The 22,032-nt window shown below is 26.5% G+C and overlaps 3 protein-coding genes across 6 annotated transcripts in view; 1 reads left to right on the top strand and 2 right to left on the bottom strand.

Moving 5' to 3' along the window:
* LOC111691225 overlaps nucleotides 1-22,032 on the top strand; it is a 519,435-nt gene that overhangs the window by 420,047 nt on the left and 77,356 nt on the right. For all 4 annotated transcript variants that reach the window (XM_046956730.1, XM_046956727.1, XM_046956729.1 and 1 more), the window contains one exon: nucleotides 21,117-21,391. In XM_046956730.1, the coding sequence (XP_046812686.1) occupies nucleotides 21,117-21,391 (275 nt within the window). The remainder of the gene's footprint in view (nucleotides 1-21,116; nucleotides 21,392-22,032) is intronic.
* LOC111691215 (glycine-rich protein DOT1-like) lies at nucleotides 6,798-7,514 on the bottom strand. The gene is made up of 2 exons (XM_023453871.2): nucleotides 7,454-7,514; nucleotides 6,798-7,370 (listed from the first exon to the last, which is right to left on the bottom strand). Exons 1-2 carry the CDS (start codon nucleotides 7,466-7,468, stop codon nucleotides 6,867-6,869), a joined length of 519 nt encoding a protein of 172 aa, XP_023309639.2. The 5' UTR covers nucleotides 7,469-7,514; the 3' UTR covers nucleotides 6,798-6,866.
* On the bottom strand, nucleotides 10,942-11,540 carry LOC111691216 (antifungal protein-like). Its single transcript, XM_023453872.2, has 2 exons — nucleotides 11,380-11,540; nucleotides 10,942-11,307 (listed from the first exon to the last, which is right to left on the bottom strand). Exons 1-2 carry the CDS (start codon nucleotides 11,392-11,394, stop codon nucleotides 11,023-11,025), a joined length of 300 nt encoding a protein of 99 aa, XP_023309640.2. The 5' UTR covers nucleotides 11,395-11,540; the 3' UTR covers nucleotides 10,942-11,022.

Below are 22,032 nucleotides of genomic sequence, written 5' to 3'. Positions count from 1 at the left end.
TAACATGATATTTTTAATAAACTATCAAACACCAAATAAATATATTTAATTAACCTCAAGCCTCAATATACATAAATTTATTATAAGATTCTAATTTTATTTAATTTATATAATAAGATTTAAAGTAAAAATATATATTATTTATTCATTTGTGTATAAAACCAAAAGTATGTTAGTTTTTTAATTTATTCTAGATTAAATCTTAATAAAACAACAAAGTTTCCAAATATTTATTTAATTAAATAGTAAACAAGTATTTATTTACTTGTCAATCATAATACAATTAAAAAAAATTATATTTTAAATTAATTTTACTAGCAAAGTGGTCATAACCAATTATTGTATTATAGACAGGTATATTATTATACCACAAACTAACAATATGGGATATCATTTCAAGAAAATACATATAAAGAGCTTATTGCAGTAACTCGATAAGCCACAGAAATATAATTTTGAATAAAATTCTCAAAAATTGGATTTTTCAAATTTGCACATAAAATATGACTAATTATCGTATAAGGTAAGATAACTATAGAATGTCAATTGATGGATATCACAATTAAAATGCAAAAAATTTTTGTTAATCAAATAATTGCTTAACAATAATTGTAAATTTTTTGCTATCAAAAATACAAGTTCTAGTATATTTTCAAAGTGCTTTATTATGTTCTTGCAACAAAAAATATATATTGACCAATCGTTGTAGCGCTTTTAACTGGATTTTTATACCCACCATCAAAAAAGATGGGGGGTATATTGTTTTTGTCATTCCGTTTGTAACACATTGAAATATTCATCTAAGACCCATAAAAGTATATATATTCTGGGTCCTTATTAGATTCTAAGACGATCTAGCCATGTCCGTCCGCCTGTCCGTCTGTCTGTCTGTCTGTTGAAAACACGATAGAGTCCAAACAGAAGTAGCTAGCGAGCTGAAATTTTGCACTGTTACTTATAGTTGATTCAGTTTGTTTGGTATTGAAAATGGGTAATATCGGTCCACAATTTCGCCTAGCCCCCATATAAGGTCCCCCTTAGAAAATGACATTATCGCCCATAACTTACTAACAAAAGCATCAATAGCGGTATAATTCGGCACAAACATGTTTTATGGGGACATAAATCTTTTCGTAGAATTTTATAAGGATCGGTCAATAATTGACCCTACCCCCCATATAAAGTCCCCTTCAGAAAATGACTTTATCGCTCACAACTGACTAACAGAAGCATCAATAGCGGTGTAATTCGACACAAACATGTTTTATGGTGACATAAATCTCTTCGTAGAATTTTATAAGGATCGGTCCATAATTGACCCTACCCCCCATATAAAGTCCCCTTCGGAAAATTACTCTATCGCCCATAACTGGTTAAGAGAAGCATCAATAGCAGTGAAATTCGGCACAAATATGTTTTACGGAAACTTAAATCTCTTTTCAGAATTTTATAAGGATTAGTCTATAATTGACCCTATCCCACCTATAAGGTCCCTTTCAGAAAACGATTTTAATGCTCATATCTACCTTAAGAAGCATATATATAACAATAATATTCGACATACAAAAGTTTTATAGCAACTAAAATCATTTTCTTAAATTTTATAAGGATGGGTCCATTATTGTCTGACCCCCCAAATAAGGTCCCCTTTAGGCAATGAATTCATCGCTCATTACTACAAAATTCTACATAAACAAGTTTCGTGCGAGCCAAAATCTCCCTATCAATTTTTATAAGGATCGATCCTTATAATCCTTATGTCCCATATAAGGTCGCCTTGACTTTAATGCTCATATCTGCTCATAACATATATATAAAGCAATAAAATTCGACATAAAAAAGTTTTATAGGAACTAAAATCATTTTCTTGAATTTAATGAGAATGGGTCCATAATTGAACCTACCAAGGTCCCCTTCTGAAAATGATTTTAAGACTTATTACTGACTCAAAAATGTGAGTACATCAGTAAAATTCTACATGAACATGAATGATTTGATGGTGGATATATAAAAGATTCGGCATGGCCGAATATAACACTCTTACTTGTTATTTCTAAGGAAATATTTGGTTTATAAAAGTGAATAATATGTAATCGCATTTTTAGATGTGATTAAGATGTAGTTCGTAAAGTATGACATCATTTATTTTTTGGTGTGAAGGAAATAATGAGTGTTTAAATCTTTTTATGATGTGATCCTTATATGGGGAGTAGTTAAGGGAAAGTGTGAACCGATTTTGCTCATTTTTAATACCAAAATTTTCCGATCAATAAAAAATAGTTTTCATATTCCTATTTCATTTTTTTGTGAATGCATAACACCGTCAGATACTCAAAATTAGACACGAACCGGATGATATATGTATGAAACTATATACTCAATGGAGAAATACTGCTGCGTTAGTTTTTCATTTCGTGATCCTGTGTCCTTTTTAAAGGACTTCAAAGTTTTAAGAAGTATATTTTTCAAAAAATGTTTTAAAATACTTCTAATGATCTAACAATGCAAATTTGATGTCAAGCTAACAAAAAATGTTGTAAAATATTTGGTGTTATTTTTAGTTTATTCTATCAGGATCAATGATGTATAAACAAATCTTTCAATAATTTTTTGAAAAAATAATATTGAAAATTTTAATAGATTTTTAAGGATAAGAATTTTAAAAGACGGTTTTGCGAGATTTTCATTCTAACGGTATAAAATGAAAATTATACAATATATTTCGCATTTCTTCTTGTTGGCATGGTAGCAAATTTGACATTGTTTGATTAGTAAAAGTATTTTAAAATATTTTTTGAAAAATTTACTTTTTAAAACTTTGAAGTCCTTTTGAAAGGACACAGCATCACGGAATGAAAAACTAAAAACGAAAATTTTTCCCATAAATTTATAGGATCAGATGTACATAATACGGTTCTGGTATAACCAATTTTTTCTCTTTTAGTCGAACGGTGTAATTAGATCGTAATTAAATCTTACAAGGACACAGAATATACATATACTTTTGATTTCATTGAGGTATATTGCGAATTGTTACACATGATGTGAGAAAATCAATATCAATATATAGGTGATAACAAAACATACTCCGTGATTTAGTCTAATGTCGATATGTTATGTATATTATATATCTGAGTTTTATTTTACCATCATCTAAAACGTCAACACATACACATAAATATATGTATTGAATAAATCCTATCAACAAAATTGTTTTCTTTTCAATAAATTATTTAAAATGTGGTTTCATGATTTTTAACACTAATTTTAATTGGATTCAAATGTGAAACTATTAATGTTTAGCTTGGGATATAACATAATGTAAGGCTTTTATTTTAAATAATATGCAAATCGAATTTTGGCTATTAAACAAAATAATATTGTTTCATTTTAACCAATTAATATATATTAGACTGACTCAGTTTATGTATGGTATGATGACAACTATTTTGTCATAAAGACCAGGTTCTTTTTATATGGACTAGAATTGAAGAAAGTTTTTCGATTTATGCAAAGCTATTTCATGAAAAGAATGTAAGATCAAATGTAGACTAAAGAAATATGTGTTTAATTTAATCAAAAACAACTCCATAAACCTCATGCATAGATTAATGTATCATGTATTTTTGATACTGTTTATATGTACTACATCAAATTCTAATGTCTCAGAATATATTGAATTGCCATCCTACAGACAAAGTATATGCAATAAATACCAATAAAATCAATTCATTTAATAAAAATTTATTTTATGTTAATATTGTAAAAAACTCCATTTTATACTATAAATTTTAATTGCAACCAATAAATTTTTTAGTACAAAGCTTTGCATAACTTAAAAATAAAATAAAGAAGTAACAAAATTTGTTGTTTAAAATTTAAACCTAATTCCTTAAAAAATACAACATTTAAAAAAAATATATTTTTTCACCCTTCACCACTATTCATCATTATAAAATTCGAATTAGCTATGTCCGTCCGTCTGCCTGGCATGAATTAATCATTCTGTGAAATTTTGTTCGGATCTTATAATTAGTCACATTTTTCAAAAAAAAAGTTCCTTATATTAGTTACCAACCTGATCAAAATTAGTTCCATCTACACATATAATAAAAATGTTTAAATGATTTCTAAAATATCTAAAAATATTTAGATGGGTTTTTAAGAAAGCTGGTTTCAAACGGAGGGTATTTACAATTCGTCATAGGCGAATATATCATTCCTAGTTGTTTTCGCTTTGTGTATTTGTGTATTCATTTGAAAAAAAAAACAAATCAAAATATGCAATAAAAATTAATTTTTTTTAAATAAAACAATGTACAAATAACAATAACGCAGTAGGACAACCGCATTTCAGGTGGCAACGAAAAATGAGAAAATGGGCTTCCATATGCATTATTTCCAAAATTCGTTTATCTATGAAACTACTGAAGTTATGTAAACATATGAATTACTTAGTACAAAAATTCCTATGTATGGAAAATTAAGTAATAGCAAATTATTAGTAGCAAATTGCTATCTATCCAAATAATTTCAAACATTTTTTAAGTGCAGTTCTAATGTGCATAATAATAGTATTATTTTAATATAATTTGTATATTCATAGTACTTATACATATTAGTACATAACATGTATAACTTTACAATATGAATGCGTGCATGTACGTAGATGTTTACCAATTTTATCCTTTTGTGGTAATAATTTGCATGTACACAATATTTATTTGTTTCATTTGTAAGTTTTGTGCAATAACCGTTAATTCATATGGTATTATTTCAGATTATTATGTTTTATAAAGATTTTCACTATATGAACATATAAATTTTTATATGCACGAGTTTACATATTTATTTTATTGAATTGAACATTTTTGTGTAGCGTAATGGAATAATATCGTATAATGCTCATAAGTATTTTTTGTTCATTTGCACGTTCATATAAATTGTTTGTATTTTATGTAATATGTACACCGTATATGATCCGCATACTAGATTTTTCAGCAAATTGGTCCTTTGTATACATGCTATGAGACTCTGAATAACTTTTTGAGTAAAATTCAATAAAATCGCTTAATAATCCAATATTCTCCTGGAATATTTTGACAATATGTCAAAATGTTAAAAAGGTGCAAAATTTGATAAAAAAAATTTAATTACCATGTAAAGAATAATTTTTAATAAAATTTATCTGAAAATCATAAAAATTTCATTTTAATAAATCTAAAAAATATGTAGAGTGCATAAGATGCAATGAAACTAAGTATGACTTGTAATTTTTCATTAAATTTAATTGTTGATATTTATTATTTTATGCGTAAAGGACCAAAATCTGAGTTATAAACCAATATTTTACATTGTAGTGGTATTTAATTTAAAGATTTATGAGATTTTTAAATAATATTGGCTCGATTGTATGTATGTAAATATATGTACGTGTATGTATATGTTAGCAACACTCACATATGTATGTAGCTCCTCCATACATATGTATATTTTCCCCACATATGAATTATTTCAATAAAACTATAATATATTGAAAAATGTAAACAAAAATTTTCAACATAATTAATTTTGATGGATTTTATGCGTAAATAAATTATGTATTTATGCACATATTTGTATATTGATTATTAGGATTGCTTTAAAATTTAAGGTAAATTTCCTTTATATTTGTTAATGAAACCAATGAAGTAATGATTCATACTTAGAGTAATATAGTATAATCAACTGTTTAGAAGCGCACCTAGTTACTTTTTCTATGCAAATGTTGTGTTTTAATTACATTTATTATAATTATCACACAAATTATCGAATACTTAAGTCTGAGTCATTATAATCCTTTGCATCAAACGATATTATATTTTAATTTGTAAAAATATACGCACTATTTACATACATATATATTTATTCTTTGATAGCTTTATATTATACTCTATATTAAAGCACGGATGTGTATTAGTTTTATCATCGTTCCAATTATATTTGTTGAAATTAAATTATTTATGCATAATTAGCATTCTTTTGTATAAATAGTTTTCCTCATAAGTATGTAAATGTAAACAATACATACAAATACAAATATAAAAGTTCTCTTCCTTTTTGCTACTTCATTTACATTTATAAATACATACTTACATATTCATAGGAATGTTATTAACTTTAAAACATGACGCTGAGAATGAAAGTGGATAGAATAAAAATTTAATAGAATTTTTTAAAGACGCCCTTACCTCTTGTTCATCCGTTGTGTGTGTTGATCTCTACAGGGTCGTTTATACTTACATACGTATGTATATGTTTGAATAAATATCCATAGTTTAATGTTTATTGCATTTAGCATTGAAGAAATAGAAGCAAAATTATTTATGATAAAACCCAATATTTACAAAAAATTATTAATAAACTACTTTATAATTTAGTTCATTAATAAATAGAACAAATTTTATATTATTAATAGAATTAGTCAAACAAAAGGTTTTCTCTTAACTCTTTCACGTATACGGGACACCGAAGTCAAAAATATTTTTAAATTTTTTTCCGATTTAGAGCGTTATTTTGCGTTTACAGCTGCAGTAAATGGTAATTTCTTAAGAATCATACATTATTTTGAGAATTTGATGTCACTACATGCTAAAAAGGATAATATCCTGTGATATCCTTCGGAAACACTTTTTCCATTTTTCATTAAAAATTATCGATATACGTCAAAATAAAGTGGTGAAGTCATATCCATTAAAAGTCCAGCGGATTAGTTTTGTGCGTGAAAGGATTAAAAGTAATATAACAACACAACTATATTATTTTAATTTTTTCCGTTTTATTTACTTAGTAATACCTTAATCTAAATGTTTAACAAATCACAATCTTTAATATCCATGTTTGCCATAACCACCATGACCGCCGTGACTGCCATGTCCACCATGACCGCCACCATAACCACCTTGAGAACCACCATAACCGCCTTGGTGACCTCCCAAACCACCATGGTGACCTCCCAAACCACCATGGTGACCACCATAACCACCTTGAGAACCACCATAACCACCTTGCTGTCCACCGAAACCGCCTTGGTGACCACCCAATCCTCCCTGGTGTCCTCCCAAACCACCTTGTTGTCCACCAAAACCACCTTGTTGTCCACCAAAACCACCTTGGTGTCCACCTTGATGTCCTCCGAAGCCACCATGACCACCACCAACACCATGGCCACCACCAACACCATGACCACCACCAACACCATGGCCACCACCGACACCATGACCACCACCATATCCACCACCTACTTGAGGAGTATGGCCACCATTACCATAGCCGCCACCATAACCACCGGGATAGGCCAAAGCAATGCCAAATAACGCCACTAAAACAATCTGTAATAATAAATTACAAACATTAAATTAGTTTTAATAAAATATTTTTTTTTTAATTTAATTACGAATTTTTAAATATTTACCATAAGTTTTGCCATTTTATTGTTTATTTAAATATTTAATTAATAATTTGTTTTACTTGTCACTTGTTTAATTAAAAACTTTATATTAATTTCAAATTCTAACACAATGAGTATTTATACTAAAAATTAAAAAGTTCAAATAAAACAAAAACTTTTAGTTTAAGTTCTATGAATCTCTCAATTAAATAGAGTTGATTAAACAATTAAGTAAACATACATACATACTACACTTACAGAATAGTATAATTAATCCCTTATCAGTAAACCTATTTTATGCGATTAAAATTGAGATCAAAAATAATCCAAACATAAAAATGGACAAACATATCTGTGTACGAGTAAACATACGCTTGTTCATTATTATTTTTTAGGATGACCGAAATTATATATACACACACATGTATTGATTTAACATAGAAATCAGATTAAGAGTAAAGCTTTTATTTAAATTATTTTTACAAGTATGGAATTTTACAATCATATGTACATTTATTAAATATTTTTATGTGATTATTTTTTGCTTTTAGTTATTAAAAAATAGTTTAAGTTCATTATTTACGGAATTATGTACTTTAAAATTGTTTATGGTTTTAATGAAAACAATAAATAATACAGTATTCCATTTAAAATCGTGTAACATACATACATACATCTAAATATACTGGCTCTTGAATAATATAAAAACCTAATTATATATAATATAATGCAAAATTAAACTAATCTTTAAAGAAGTATATTAATAAAAAGATTAGCTATATTTCAATATGTTTTATTAGAGTCTTCTGTATATTATCTGTAAAAAAAATGTTTTGTGGTATTATTTTACGGATTTTCCTCATACGTTTCACTTAGTTTAATTATTCCAAGAAAATATTATTTAATAAGAACAAAGAGACCTCGCATCTTCGTCAAAGTGTGAAATAGCGTTTATATGAAAAAAGTGGCCTTTCTTGAGTTTAAAAAAAAATCAAAATTCAGCTTTACTAAAAATGTTAATTAAAATTAAATAAATTAAGAGTAATTGCGATTCAATATTGCATACACAACTAATAATGGCATACATACATATGGTCAATTTCGTGTCAATTAAACCAACTCAAAAAATCTATTTGAATGAAATGAAAAAATAATTAAAAATGTTTGAAAAATTAAAACAGCTTAGATAAAGTCTTTGCTATATTACCATGCTCTATTAGAGTCTTCTGTGAAAAAAAATAATAAATAAATTTTTGATTTTTTCTCATACGTTTTAATCAGTTTAATAATAATCCCAATAGAGGCCTAGGTATATTTCTTTTGATTTGATGAACATACATCTTCTTTTCAAACTAACTAAAAAATACAATAAAATATAATGCTTTTATATGTATCCTATATTTTTAAATTTTATGAATATTGTTTTGTAATTGATCCTACTCCCTATATGTTGCATTTCTAAAAATCTCTTTAATGCTCAAAATTTTTTTCAAAATTGTAGATAGCAATTAAATAGATCATATCTTATTTTTGTTTTAATCACTGTCATTCAGTTTGTAAAACAACGATAAATAAGATTTAAATCCACAAAATTATATATATTCATTATTAAATTAAATTCTAAGATTACCGAGCCATAACGTTTATCTGTTGAAATCACGAGGAGCTATACAGAGACAATATCAGTCCATGATTTCGTCTAGATTCTATGCAAGATACCACTCAAAATACTGTTTTAAATAATTAAATTAGGTATATAGTAAGCGTGATAAATTTTTAAACAAATTGTATTGCTATTAACGAAGGCTATTGTATCATCGGTTCTACCTCCATAATTAGGACACTAATGCTCATAACTAACTTGTTAATATTAGTATAGCGACGAAATTCGGCATAAATATACCAAATCGTATAATGATCGGACCGAATTTATTAGAAAATGACATGAAATGAAATGATATAAACAAGTTGTATAACAACAAAAATCTCTTAACCTAATTATATAAAGATCGGTCCATGATTGACACTATACCCTATATAAGGTCTCGTTCAGAAAATTACCTTAACAGTCATAACTGTCTTTATAACACAAGTACAGCGAAATTTTGTTTTGTAAGAACAAAATTCTCTCTCTAAAAAAAAATACTTCATGGCTCAACATCAAAAGTATAGAGATGAAAATTGACAAAAACTAGAAATATTTTTTGGAACAATTGGCTCCATATTGCACAAAATCTTTTTATCTAAAACGTTCAAAAATTATGAAATTTAAATAAAATTCGACAAAAATCACTTTTTTTAAAACTGTGTTTCTTCATATGAAATCAAATCGGGTTAAGTTAAATTGAAAAAATTTTCAGGAGATGTAAAAAACCTTCTAAAGTGATAAATAAACTAAAAATGTTCAACATTTTCTTAAGTTAAGCTTATTTTTTTTATTAAGAAATAAGTATTTGAAGAAAAATTTGCGGTTTTCGTTTTACTTACGGAGATATGAAACTTACGCCCTTGAGAATTAGTTTTTTTCTGAAAACCAAAATTAAAAATAATTAAATTTAACTAAATTCCAATCGGTTTTTGTTGTTTAAATAAGCCGAAACATGGAAGGCCTTTTTCTTTGAAAAAATTCTAAAGCTGTTAAAGTAATCTCTAAATCGCAAGGATTCGCTAGAAGTGTCATTTTCGTTTTATTTAATGCCAACTTATATTTTACAATTTCGAAGTTAAAAAATCAAAAGAATTTTAAAATTTTCATGAATTTTAAGGAAATTTTAGAACATAATCCTTTAGAATATCGTTGGTAGAGACGCTGATTTTAATGGCAGGAGTATAAAATTTGACAGGAACATGTATTTTGATACGGAGCATCATAATCATCGAACAAACGATTTTGACTTTTTCGTTACTTAGAGCCTTTTGGATTTCATATGACGATTTGCTACTCTAAATACTATAGACTATTACTGAATCAAGACCACATTAAACTTCTAAGATATAAGTTTCTATATAAAACTTATTCTCCGTTTTCGTAATTTACGTTATGATGGTGTATGTGTTTAGTAACATACATCTTTTTGGAGAAAAACATTTTTATTTATTTTTTTGCTTTCAAAGAGTCTTCTGTACCTTTATTGTAAAAAATTGTTTATGTTTACGCAAATTGGAATTGAATATTATGAATCTCACGCTTCTTTGAAAACAAATACTGAGAAAATTAATAAGGAAATAATATTATACATAATATAAAATTGTATTATATTTTTGCTTTATAACTAAACAGTAAAGTAAAACTATGAACTTATAAATGAAATAAGAAAATCTTCATTATACAAAATAAAGTAATTTTTTTAAATGTTAATTTTTTTTCAACTAAACTCTCTCAAAGCTTTCACTCGTGATCAGAAAGAATATAATAAATGTATTATATTGCTTTAAACGAATTTAATTTTATTTTTTTCAACCATACTTTCTCAAAACTTTCAATCGTGATCAGAAAGAATATAATAAATATATTTTATTGTTTTAAACGAATTTTCTTTTATTAACTTTTCTGTTTAAATTGTAACTTGTTACTATTAATCAAAAAAATATACTTAATAACCATGACTTTTGTAACCATGACTCTGACCATGAACTTGATGACCAGCTTGTTCATGATGACCAGCTTGCTCGCGATGGCCAGCTTCATGATGATGTCCAGCTTGTTGTTCATGAACATGACCACTAAAACCTTGTTCACCGCGACCTACATGGCCAACATGTCCACCTTGGGGTGCATGACTACCTTGTTGGCTACCATAACCTTGTTGGCCATGGCCACCGGCACCATAGCCGTGTTGAGCTAAAGCAACGGCAATTATAGTGAAAAGAACAATAATCTGAAATAGAAAAATATTTTGAAAATAATAAAAATACATTTTCTTAAGCCAAAAAAGTTTATTTTTACTTACAAATAATTTTGCCATATTTGTGCTGTTTTATTTTAAATTTTCAGTTTGTTACTGCATAAAGTTATGAAAAAGATTCTTGTTTTTATACCAGAAAATTCTGCACAAAAATTTTAATTTTTTTTACAAAAGTTATTAATCTATTTTTATTACTTTTTTTCGATTGTCTGCTTAGGGGGAACAAGTATAAACAAAAATAATTAAGCATTATATGTCTTGGAATTTAATTTGAAATTTCGTTCATATTGATATCAGTTTTATAAGGTTTAAAGGTGAATAAAATTGCATATTGTTTTTTGATAATATTTATGACAAAAATATGAATTAGTATAAATGTTATTATAATATATAATAAATTTATTATTTGATTATATAATAAATATTTGAAAGCATTGGAATGCATTATTATCCACCATCAAAAAAAAAGATAGGGGGTATATTGTTTTTGTTATTCCATTTGTAACAAATGAAATTGTAAGTCTAAGACCCATAAACATATATATTCTGGGTCCTTATTAGATTTAATTAGAATATATTAGAATTTAAATTTTGCACAAATATTTTTAGTTGATGCTTAATTACTATAAGCTTTATCGGAATCTCCCTACTTAATTTTATTAGAATCGGACCCTACTCCGACATAAGCAAGTTTTATCGGAACTAAAATAAGTCTGTCAAATTTTATAAAAATCGGACAAAAAATTTCGAAGATAAAATATTTGTTATTGATAAGAAATGTTGAAAACCAAAATGGGTAAATCCACGATACAGTCTAAGCGTATATTAATAAATATGTTGATTATGCAGCAATCATGATCAAATTTTGCACAAGTATTCAAAAATGTAAACATTTCGTTCTATATATAGGATATCTTTTATATAATAAAATTAATTATGTTGTCATAACTATTAATTTGTCATAACACATTGATGTAAAGTTTAATTTAGTCGCATATTACAGGCAATAAATTTCATATTTGTTAAGTACATTATTGACATTATTTCATTGGTGACAAAAAACACAGACAGATTGCAAATAAGTTCAATGTGACAGTAAATATTAAATTTTTTTCAATAATTGTTTGGAATTTTTTTTTAAATCTATTTGGAATGTGTTTGAGATTAACGCCAAGTAAATTCATGAGATCTAAGGTTTTTAAAACAATTACTTCCAAATATTTAATTTGAATAATAATTATTTGTGAAAATTTGTTCTGTTAACTATTGATAAATGTCTATGCCGTCATATTGTTTAAAAATGTTCCTTTAGTAAAATATTCTATAAAGTTTTCTATTTAATGACATTTTTATTTTTATTTTTTTTGTTTTTTATTTGTATGCACTAATTGTTTAAATATTGTCAATAATGACAAAACTAATCAATAGGAAAATGTGTAATTAAACAATTTTTAAAGTAAAACTGACTATTTTAAAAAGGTAAGCCAAAAAAAAAACCATACAAAACAAAAGTTTTAAAAGTTTTTTATTACTCTACTGAATAGAACAAAAAACGGATGTTATAAAAACAATTAAGACAAAGCACAAACATGATAATAGTATTAAAGGAAATAAAGTGGAAAAACAAACACTAATTACACAATGTAAACTTTTAGAGAAAAAAATATATTAATGTAAAAAACAACTTAACTTACACTGCACTATGGTTCTTAGAGTGTTGAAACTGTAAAAAACTACTAATCATTGTAAATACTAAATATTTATACATGTATGTAATTTTTACTTTTCGGTTTAATAATATTATTCATATATTCATTCTATTTACTTATTTATTTACACATTTTTTTAATATAAGTAAAAATTTTTATTTAAAAAATTGTTTTTAAGCCATAGTGCAGCGTTTAATACATCAATAGTATTTTTTCCTGTTAAAGGTACATAAATACGAAAGGTGCTAGAAAAGCATTTAACATCAATTCAACAAGGACCATAAGACCATTAAGTAATAAATATACAGAGTGATTATCCGACACATAAAAACTCGAATTTACCGACATCCTGATGAGAATTTTATTGCGTATTATAGAATGCAGCTGGCTCATAAATAACAATGGATAGGAAAGAAAAAATAAATAAAACATTATTCTTATTGGAGCTAGTTTTTTAATGTCTTAATATCCTTTTTCTTCTTGGACAAACTGAAGACATTAAAAAAAATCAAGTAGAAAATAATGACACACATACATACAAAGAAATCATATCGAATCTCGGGACTTATGAAAGCTCCACTGCCTTTGGCTGCATATGCTCATTTCCTAGCTTTTTTTTATTTTTCCGTATTAATACCAGTTTTTACAATGATTTTTGTTAATAATGGCTTACATTGGATTAAAAGGATAAAATATTGATAAAAATATTTTGAATTTACTTTAGAACAAAAGTTTAGTTCTGAATATGTTCTAAGTTAGCTTTAGTTCAGTTCTAGTTCAGTTCTAGTTCAGTTCTAGTTCAGTTCTAGTTCAGTTCTAGTTCAGTTCTAGTTCAGTTCTAGTTCAGTTCTAGTTCAGTTCTAGTTCAGTTCTAGTTCAGTTCTAGTTCAGTTCTAGTTCAGTTCTAGTTCAGTTCTAGTTCAGTTCTAGTTCAGTTCTAGTTCAGTTCTAGTTCAGTTCTAGTTCAGTTCTAGTTCAGTTCTAGTTCAGTTCTAGTTCAGTTCTAGTATAGATTCGTTATTCCTTTAAAACCACTGTTCATTACATTACGATGCTTTTTTACAGTATACTTCATTACTTACCATAAAAATATATTTACTTGAATATAGAAAACAAGGACGCAAATATAGTAAGGAATAACGTTAATCAGATAAGCTAAGAATTACAGTAAAACAGCACAGCTGTGCTGCGAGAGGAAATGAACATAAGAAAAGGATGAATGAGAATAAAATATAAACTATGTAGTAAAAAAATAGTACATGAAATACAAGAACAACTACAAGCACTTTAACAACAATATAAATACCAACATAAAAACTAACAACAGGAAAAAAGACAAAGACCATGAATGAATAAGGGGTGAGTGAGACGACGATGAAATGGGACTAGCAACAACTAACAGCAATTAAGCTTTAGTTCTTCAAACTAAAATGCATGAATGGCAAATTAATTAAGTTTGTTAGTGGTTGAAGCGTTAAAATTGCTATTCAATAAATTTCTTCATCACAAGGCACTTTTTACATTTTATGGTCGTAGTATCATTGTCAACGTTCGTCGTTACGATCAGTCAGTCACTCAAGCAATATGCTGTTTTGCCACTTATACTTTTCTTTTAGTACTTTTTTAGTATGGTAAAAATTGTTAACGGAAAACTAAAAAAACCATTATGCTCAACAAATGATAAACAGATTAAAAACTAAACCAAGAAAAAGTCTACAATAAAAAAGCAAGTTGAAAATATTGAAATGAAAGAAACAATACAAATTAAACAATTAAAATCTAGAATTTATTTACGAAAGTTTTTGGGGAATAAACCCAATTAGTTTTTTCTATGTTAAATTAAAATATGAAATTATAATAAAAGTATAGATAAGCAAGAAAATATGCTTGTTGAAAATATTACTAATTAAAATCTTATTTAAATTTTATTACCCAAAGGAACAATTGCGTATGTATATAAATAGTATGTAGCAATTAGATAATAGAAAGGAATTTTAGATATGTTCATAGACAGACATAAATCTTTGAGAAAACTTAAAACAAAAATCTTTTACTTTTCAACATTTTTATCTGTTTGTTAAAAAAATTTAAACCCAAAGCAATCCTTGCGTTAATGTGGATAAAAATATTTTAAAATTAAACTTTAATAAAATTTGTATTAATTTAAAATTTTATTATAACAGTATACATCTTACAGATAAACTGATTTTCTATTAAAAGTACACATACTCATGAAATTTTAAAAATAATCCTTTTATTCTTATAAAACATGTTTAAAATGACGTTTTTTTAGCAAATTACGAAGGGGAGTTTATATGAGAGTTAGGGTAAATTACAACTTGTTTATGCCCTATTGTGTCTACAACAGACAGTAGGGTATAAAAACAACAATTGAAGGGCTTATTGCAGTAACTCAATAAGCCACCACATTTTGATGTTATGTGCAATAGATAGTCCCTAAAAGGACATTTAACGTTTTATGTTAATTTGGCAATATAAAGGTTATGCTTCTTTTTCTATTTAAATTGTTTGTAAGAAATTTTATTTCATTAACTTGATATGCCACATTTTTATAATGATAAAGAGCGGAATTGATAATTTTTATGTTGTTGTGATAAAACAAGATAAGACAAGTACTATTACACTATGAAAAAATTATATTGGTCAAAAACTCGAGAGATACATTTTTTGGAAATTATGGTGGCTTATCATGTTACTGCACACAAATAATTTTATTTATAATTATGTTGTTTTGTTTGTAAATTAAATTTCATATTGAGAAAAAAATTGTATAAAAAGTTCAAACTACAATAATGTATGAAACCTAAGTTTTTTGGCATTGTATACAAATTGCTATATTTTCTATTTTAATTGATTTATTTAAAATTATATAATTGATAATAAAACCATAACATAATACGTGTCTACATTATAATAATAACAAAAGTTTATTTCCATTTCTCTGTGAGTTACAAGAAAATAATAACTGAATTAACTCCATAAATAGCCGTTCAAAACTTAAGCAACTTTTTGATCTTCTTATGCAAATCTTTAAGTTCCAAACACCTTTATGAAATATATTAGTTACTAGTGTAGTTCGTAATGAATCCCAAGCGAATTTTAAGCCAATCACAAGCTACAATATTTTCTAAAACTGTGGGTTTCGACCCAGTACTTCAGAATGCCACAAACAGAGTTTGATTGTTTTTCTTCTTGGACGTTTTTCGCCAACAAAATGAATTATGTGATTAAGAACAACGAACAGAACCACTCACTTACTTATTGCGATTTTCAGCATGATAATGAACCAAACCCTTTGCCAAAGTTGATTGTCCATCAAAATCTTTAGTATCTAGTAATGGGACCCAAATTATTTGATTATCCATAAAAACTCAAGTCCCTTAGAGATGCTGTTCGGCATTCTGAAGCGTTGGGTCGAAACTCACAGTTTTTAAAATCCTCTTGTGATTCATTACGAACAACACAAGTAACTAATCTATTCCATAAAGGTGTTTGGAATTCAAAAGAACCAAAAATTTTCATAAGAAGATCAAAAAGTTTCTTAAGTTTCGAACAGTTATTTCCGATTTTTAACAATTTTGATTCTGGCACCAGTAGATGTATCTCTGACAAAATTCATCAATTTATCTGCAGTAGTTTTTGTAAAAAGTACAAATATATATGTGAAAAATCGCCATTTTTTCGAGGTTGTCTTAAACTTTTACTCATAACTCTGAAACTATTTCACTGATCTTGCTGATTTTCAATACCAAACTGCTGAATGAATATTTTGAGTAAATTTTGTTGGGTTCCATTGCTTCGTTTTAACGTGAGCGTGTTTTATACAGACAGACAAACGGACAGATGGACATATCTAGATCGACTCAGAATTTCATAAGGATCAAGAATATATATACTTTGTTGGGTCTTAGATGAATATTTCTTAGTGTTACAAACGGAATGACAAACTGATATATACCCTCTATCACCACTGATGGTGGTGGAGGGTATAAAAAACTTTTTCAAGCAATGGAAATTTCTAAAATGTAAGAAATCTGACGCAACATTGATTGAAATTAGTTCGGATGTTTGAAAGGACAATTAAGAAGCAAAATATTAACTGTGCTGAAAAAACGCAAGTTTATCACAAATCATACAAATCATACTACAGGACCTGTTTTTACTGAAGAATAATTAAGCTATATTTAGCCAAAATTATTCTCATATATAAAGTAACTAAAAATATACCAAAATATAAATTTAATTTTGAAAATAAATATTACACATTTTTTTGTAAATATACTAGAATTAGTTTTTTGATAATAAAAAAATATTCAGTTGTTGTTAAGCAATAACTTGATAAGCCACAATTTTTTGTTAAAACACTGATTTCCACTTTATTTATGATATCCATCTTTTGACATCCGATAGCTATCGACCTTATATGATTACTAAATGTGTTTAAAGTATAAATTAGGAAAATCCTGTTTTTTGAGAATTTTTTTAAACTTAAATGTCGATTTACTCAAAAATTTATTTTTGTGGCTTATCTAGTTACTGTAATAAGCCCTTCAATTGAAGAAATAAGTATGTGTACAAAATACTTATATAAAATTGTCTTTCCCTTGAACGGATTATTCTATTGAAATTCCTTTAAGCTACATTTTTAAAAATAAAATAAAAATAATGAATTAAAAAATACTTGAGCAAAAATTCCAATAGAAGAAAACTTGTTTGTCATTCTAATAGAATTTCAGTTTATTTAGTAATAAAAATCCTAACACTATGGTATCCATATAAATGAACAGCATACAATTGTATGCTTGTTAACATGTTCCATATCGTTGGCATACTCACAGTCTTATCGTTGTTAGACAGACAGCAACATTACAAAGTTACATTGATACTTAAATTTTCATTATAGTTTATAAGATGTCACTAAAATGGTTCCTACTAAATGAAATATTTAGTTTTGTTTAAGTGATATATATATATATATATATATATATATATATATATATATATATATATATATATATATATATATATATATATATATATATATATATATATATATATATATATATATATATATATATATATATATATATATATATATATAATAAATATAATATTAATAATATATATATATATATATATATATATATATATATATATATATATATAATATATATCTATATATATATATATATATATATATATATATATATATATATAATATATATATATATATATTATGGCGAGCTTATCTAGTTATAATGATCATAATAAAATCGCTTTCTCGTGTAAAGTTTATCAAACCAGAAACAGGATTAGTTGCCAAAATTATCTAAAACCCAATTAAACTTCTTTCGTCGCTTCGTTAGTAAATATGTAACTGTAATAAGTATTTCCATTAAAATAACTTTTTAATAAATTTCTTCTATAAATATTAAACTCTATAAATATTGAACTCAAAAACATCACTCTTTAATTTGTGTCAAAGAAATCATAAGAATGAACAAAACTATTCCACAATAAAAACTACATATGGAATACAAATACATACAATTTTACAATTTTTGTTATAAAATTATTTTATATTATTGTTATGAAAATGCTTTCAGCATGATTGCACGATTTCTGCCCCTTCACACAACTGTTACTATTTAATGTTACCACAACCATAAGTACTTTTTAAAGTTCAATAAAATCCCACAAAGGAGTACGTGTTTTGGTTATTTACCTTGTACTTTCAAGCTATACCAAGTTAAAAGAAATAATAATAAAAATCTAACAACTAAGAGAACCGAAGAGTTTGAATAGATACATTGTTCATTCTGTTTACAAGTATGAAATAACATATAAAAAAACTCAAACATTTCCATCATTAAGAAGTCAACTATCAGCAATATAAATTTAACATACCATTGCAAGATAGTCTGTTGTAAGTAGATACAAAAGTATACATATATGAATGTCTTGAGTTTTGGTCAGTGTGCTATTGAGGTCAATTCTATTTATAGCTTTTTATTCAATAGTTGATATGGGAAATTCTATTATAGGATTGCATACAAAAAAATTAAAAATGCTACTTGCATTATTGTTTTTTAATGACTAAGAGTACCCTTGTGCTCACAATAAATATCCTTCTAAAAAGACTTTAGAACGAATACTATTATATTTTTCTAGAAAAATTCTGCTAAAGTTTTTGATCACACATATTTTACAATGTTTTATTTATTTGCAAATCAAAAGTCATATCCGATAAGCAGCGAATGTTAAACCGAATCAATTTGTTTGAATTTGTTTGCAATCATTTATTTGCTGATCAACTACCAAAATCGTATAAATATTAAACTTTTTCAAAAGAACTTCAAAAAGTACGATTTTTTTTTTTTGACCTAATCTTTAATTCTTCCTTGCTTTAGAATGAATTGTTTCCAAAATGTGTCTGTGTGAAAAAATATGTAAACTTTTCTAGTTCTAAACATTGGTTGATAATTAATGAAGTTCGATATAAGATTATTCAAGATTCATGATTGATGATTTGAGAATGATTTTCAAGTTATGTACAGAATTTTAAAAATTATTCTCTAGTACTTATTTTTTTAAATAAAGGATTTATTACAACTCCATAAAATGAATTTTTAAAAAATAATGGCATAACTAAAAACTATAACTATAAATTTAAAAGTACGTGACTTTTTATGTACAAGTAAAATGAGATAAAGTAAAAACTATTCATATGTACTTGTAATAAATATTTTCATATTAAGTAGTTGTGATTACTCTACACCATAGTCGTGAAGAATAAGCAGTGAGTTTGCAACCTCTAGAAATAATTATATTACAGATATACATATATGCTTCTTTTAGCGTTAAAGTAATTTTCTGAAGAGGACCTTTTATTTGGGGGTTAGAGGAAATCGTGACCAGTATTTTCCTTTTTTAATACCAAACAACATGCATCAACTAAAAATATTTGTGCAAAATTTCAGCTATATAGCTGTTATCGTTTGTACTCTATCGTGTTTTCAACAGACAGACGGACGGACATCGTCTTAGAATCTAATAAGGATCAAAAATATATTTTTATGGATCTTAGACGAATATTTCGATGTGTTTTTTGATAGTGAGTATAAAAATTCGAGTACAACGATCATTCAACCAAATTTTATGAGGATCGGTCAATAATTGACCGTACCCCTTCAGAAAATTAATTATCTATTACTTGTTTACATTAACAATTTTCATAAAAAAATGCCGACCGGACAGCTAGACAGTCTTTCTATTACTCATAAGTAATTAAGGTCACAAATAAAATAATGTTTATTTATTTGTAATCGGCCTATGATTGGATCACATATATGGTTCAGTTCCGAAATCTACTGATATATTTAAGTTGAATATAAATAAGTTAGAGGACCAGTAGCCAAAAATTGTCTCATAAATCTATTAACATTTTTGGAGTTTTATAGGTTTGAGTATATTTCAGAGTTGACTTTACATTTGCAGGAATCTTTTGAGGTTGAACGGTATTTAATATTCCATAGTGCCAGTAATAACACTTCAGCTCTTGTTTTGATTTTATTCTCTATTTGTTTATTTTCTTTTTCTCTTCATTTACGAGTAGTAACATTTTTTATTGTAACCCATAACAAAAGAACACCTTGCAGTCATAATATGTATTTACCATCAAAACGAGTAAAATGGGAGAGTTATACTTGATGGTGAGATTTATTGTTGCTACGTCCTTCTAAAAGATATTAATATATAATATAAAATAATATCCTTGTGGCTACAATCATATAATTTGAATGTTTTTTATGGACATTTATTTTTTATACCTAAAATAAGACTGTTTTACATAATCATATAATGATTTTGATTATAAAAAAAGAAAGTATTTAATTAAAAGTTTAAAATTATATGAATAATATAATTCAAATTATTTTCAAATTAAAATTATGTTTTGTATTCTAAACATTTAAAATTAAGTATAAAAATAAACGAAAAGAAACCTTAGGTAGACTATTGTGTTCTCAATTTATTTTTATTATATTTTTGCAGTTTACCAAATGGTCACATAAATATTAATGCTTTTGATCGCATGGCAGCCATAGTGGGTGCTTTCACCAAACACATGCAATCAGTTAAAACAACAGATACACCAACAGCCGCCGTGGCATCTCCACCAACACCAGTTACAATATCATCCGCAACAACAGCAACTGCTATGCCAGCTTTACAGCCATCAACAAATTCTATAGCTATTGCAACACCAGCAGGTGAATACGAAATGTTTTGTCGCCATATGCAGAAAATAACAAAACTAAGTGAAAACGGTAAGTTTTAAAATGAGAATTGAGTAATAAAAAAAAAAAACAAATAAAATTTATTATCTCATAAAAATAGGATAAAAATGTAGAAAATATAGAAATAAATACTAACTTCTTAATGGCAATAGAATTATTGCTACTCATATCAGGGATTTAGTTTCAAGCAGAAGTAATAATTATAAATGATGTGGTTAAAAATAACGTATCAGCATGGCACTGTGGGGATATTAAAACATAATAAATTTGTAATTTTTAAATGTTTAAAGGCTATTGAATTAAATGCGCTTCGGGTGGAATCCACTCGGTGGATCCACAATTTGTTGTTTAAAATATTAAATTTGATTTATAATACATACATAGATGTAGCTGATTCATTCACCTTTCTTATTTCAATTAAAAGCTTTCAGTTTTCAAATCGATGCCTAAAAGTATGTTATAAAAAACAGATATTACATAGTAGGACAAAAAGAGAGAAAAACAAGTATGAATGTATAGTCGAGCATAGCCGACCATATGATACCCTACACCAGTCAGTATGTTAAAAATGAGGATTATTAAAAAAAGCCTTTGATTTGTTTTTTAACTTTATTCCGGAATATTTGATGTCTACAGGAGTAGAACCATTTTATTTTTATTTTATACCATCT

The sequence above is a fragment of the Lucilia cuprina genome, chromosome 2 (genome assembly GCF_022045245.1).
Source record: "Lucilia cuprina isolate Lc7/37 chromosome 2, ASM2204524v1, whole genome shotgun sequence".
Taxonomy (NCBI): domain Eukaryota; kingdom Metazoa; phylum Arthropoda; class Insecta; order Diptera; family Calliphoridae; genus Lucilia; species Lucilia cuprina.
This window is presented reverse-complemented; position numbering and strand designations above follow the sequence as displayed.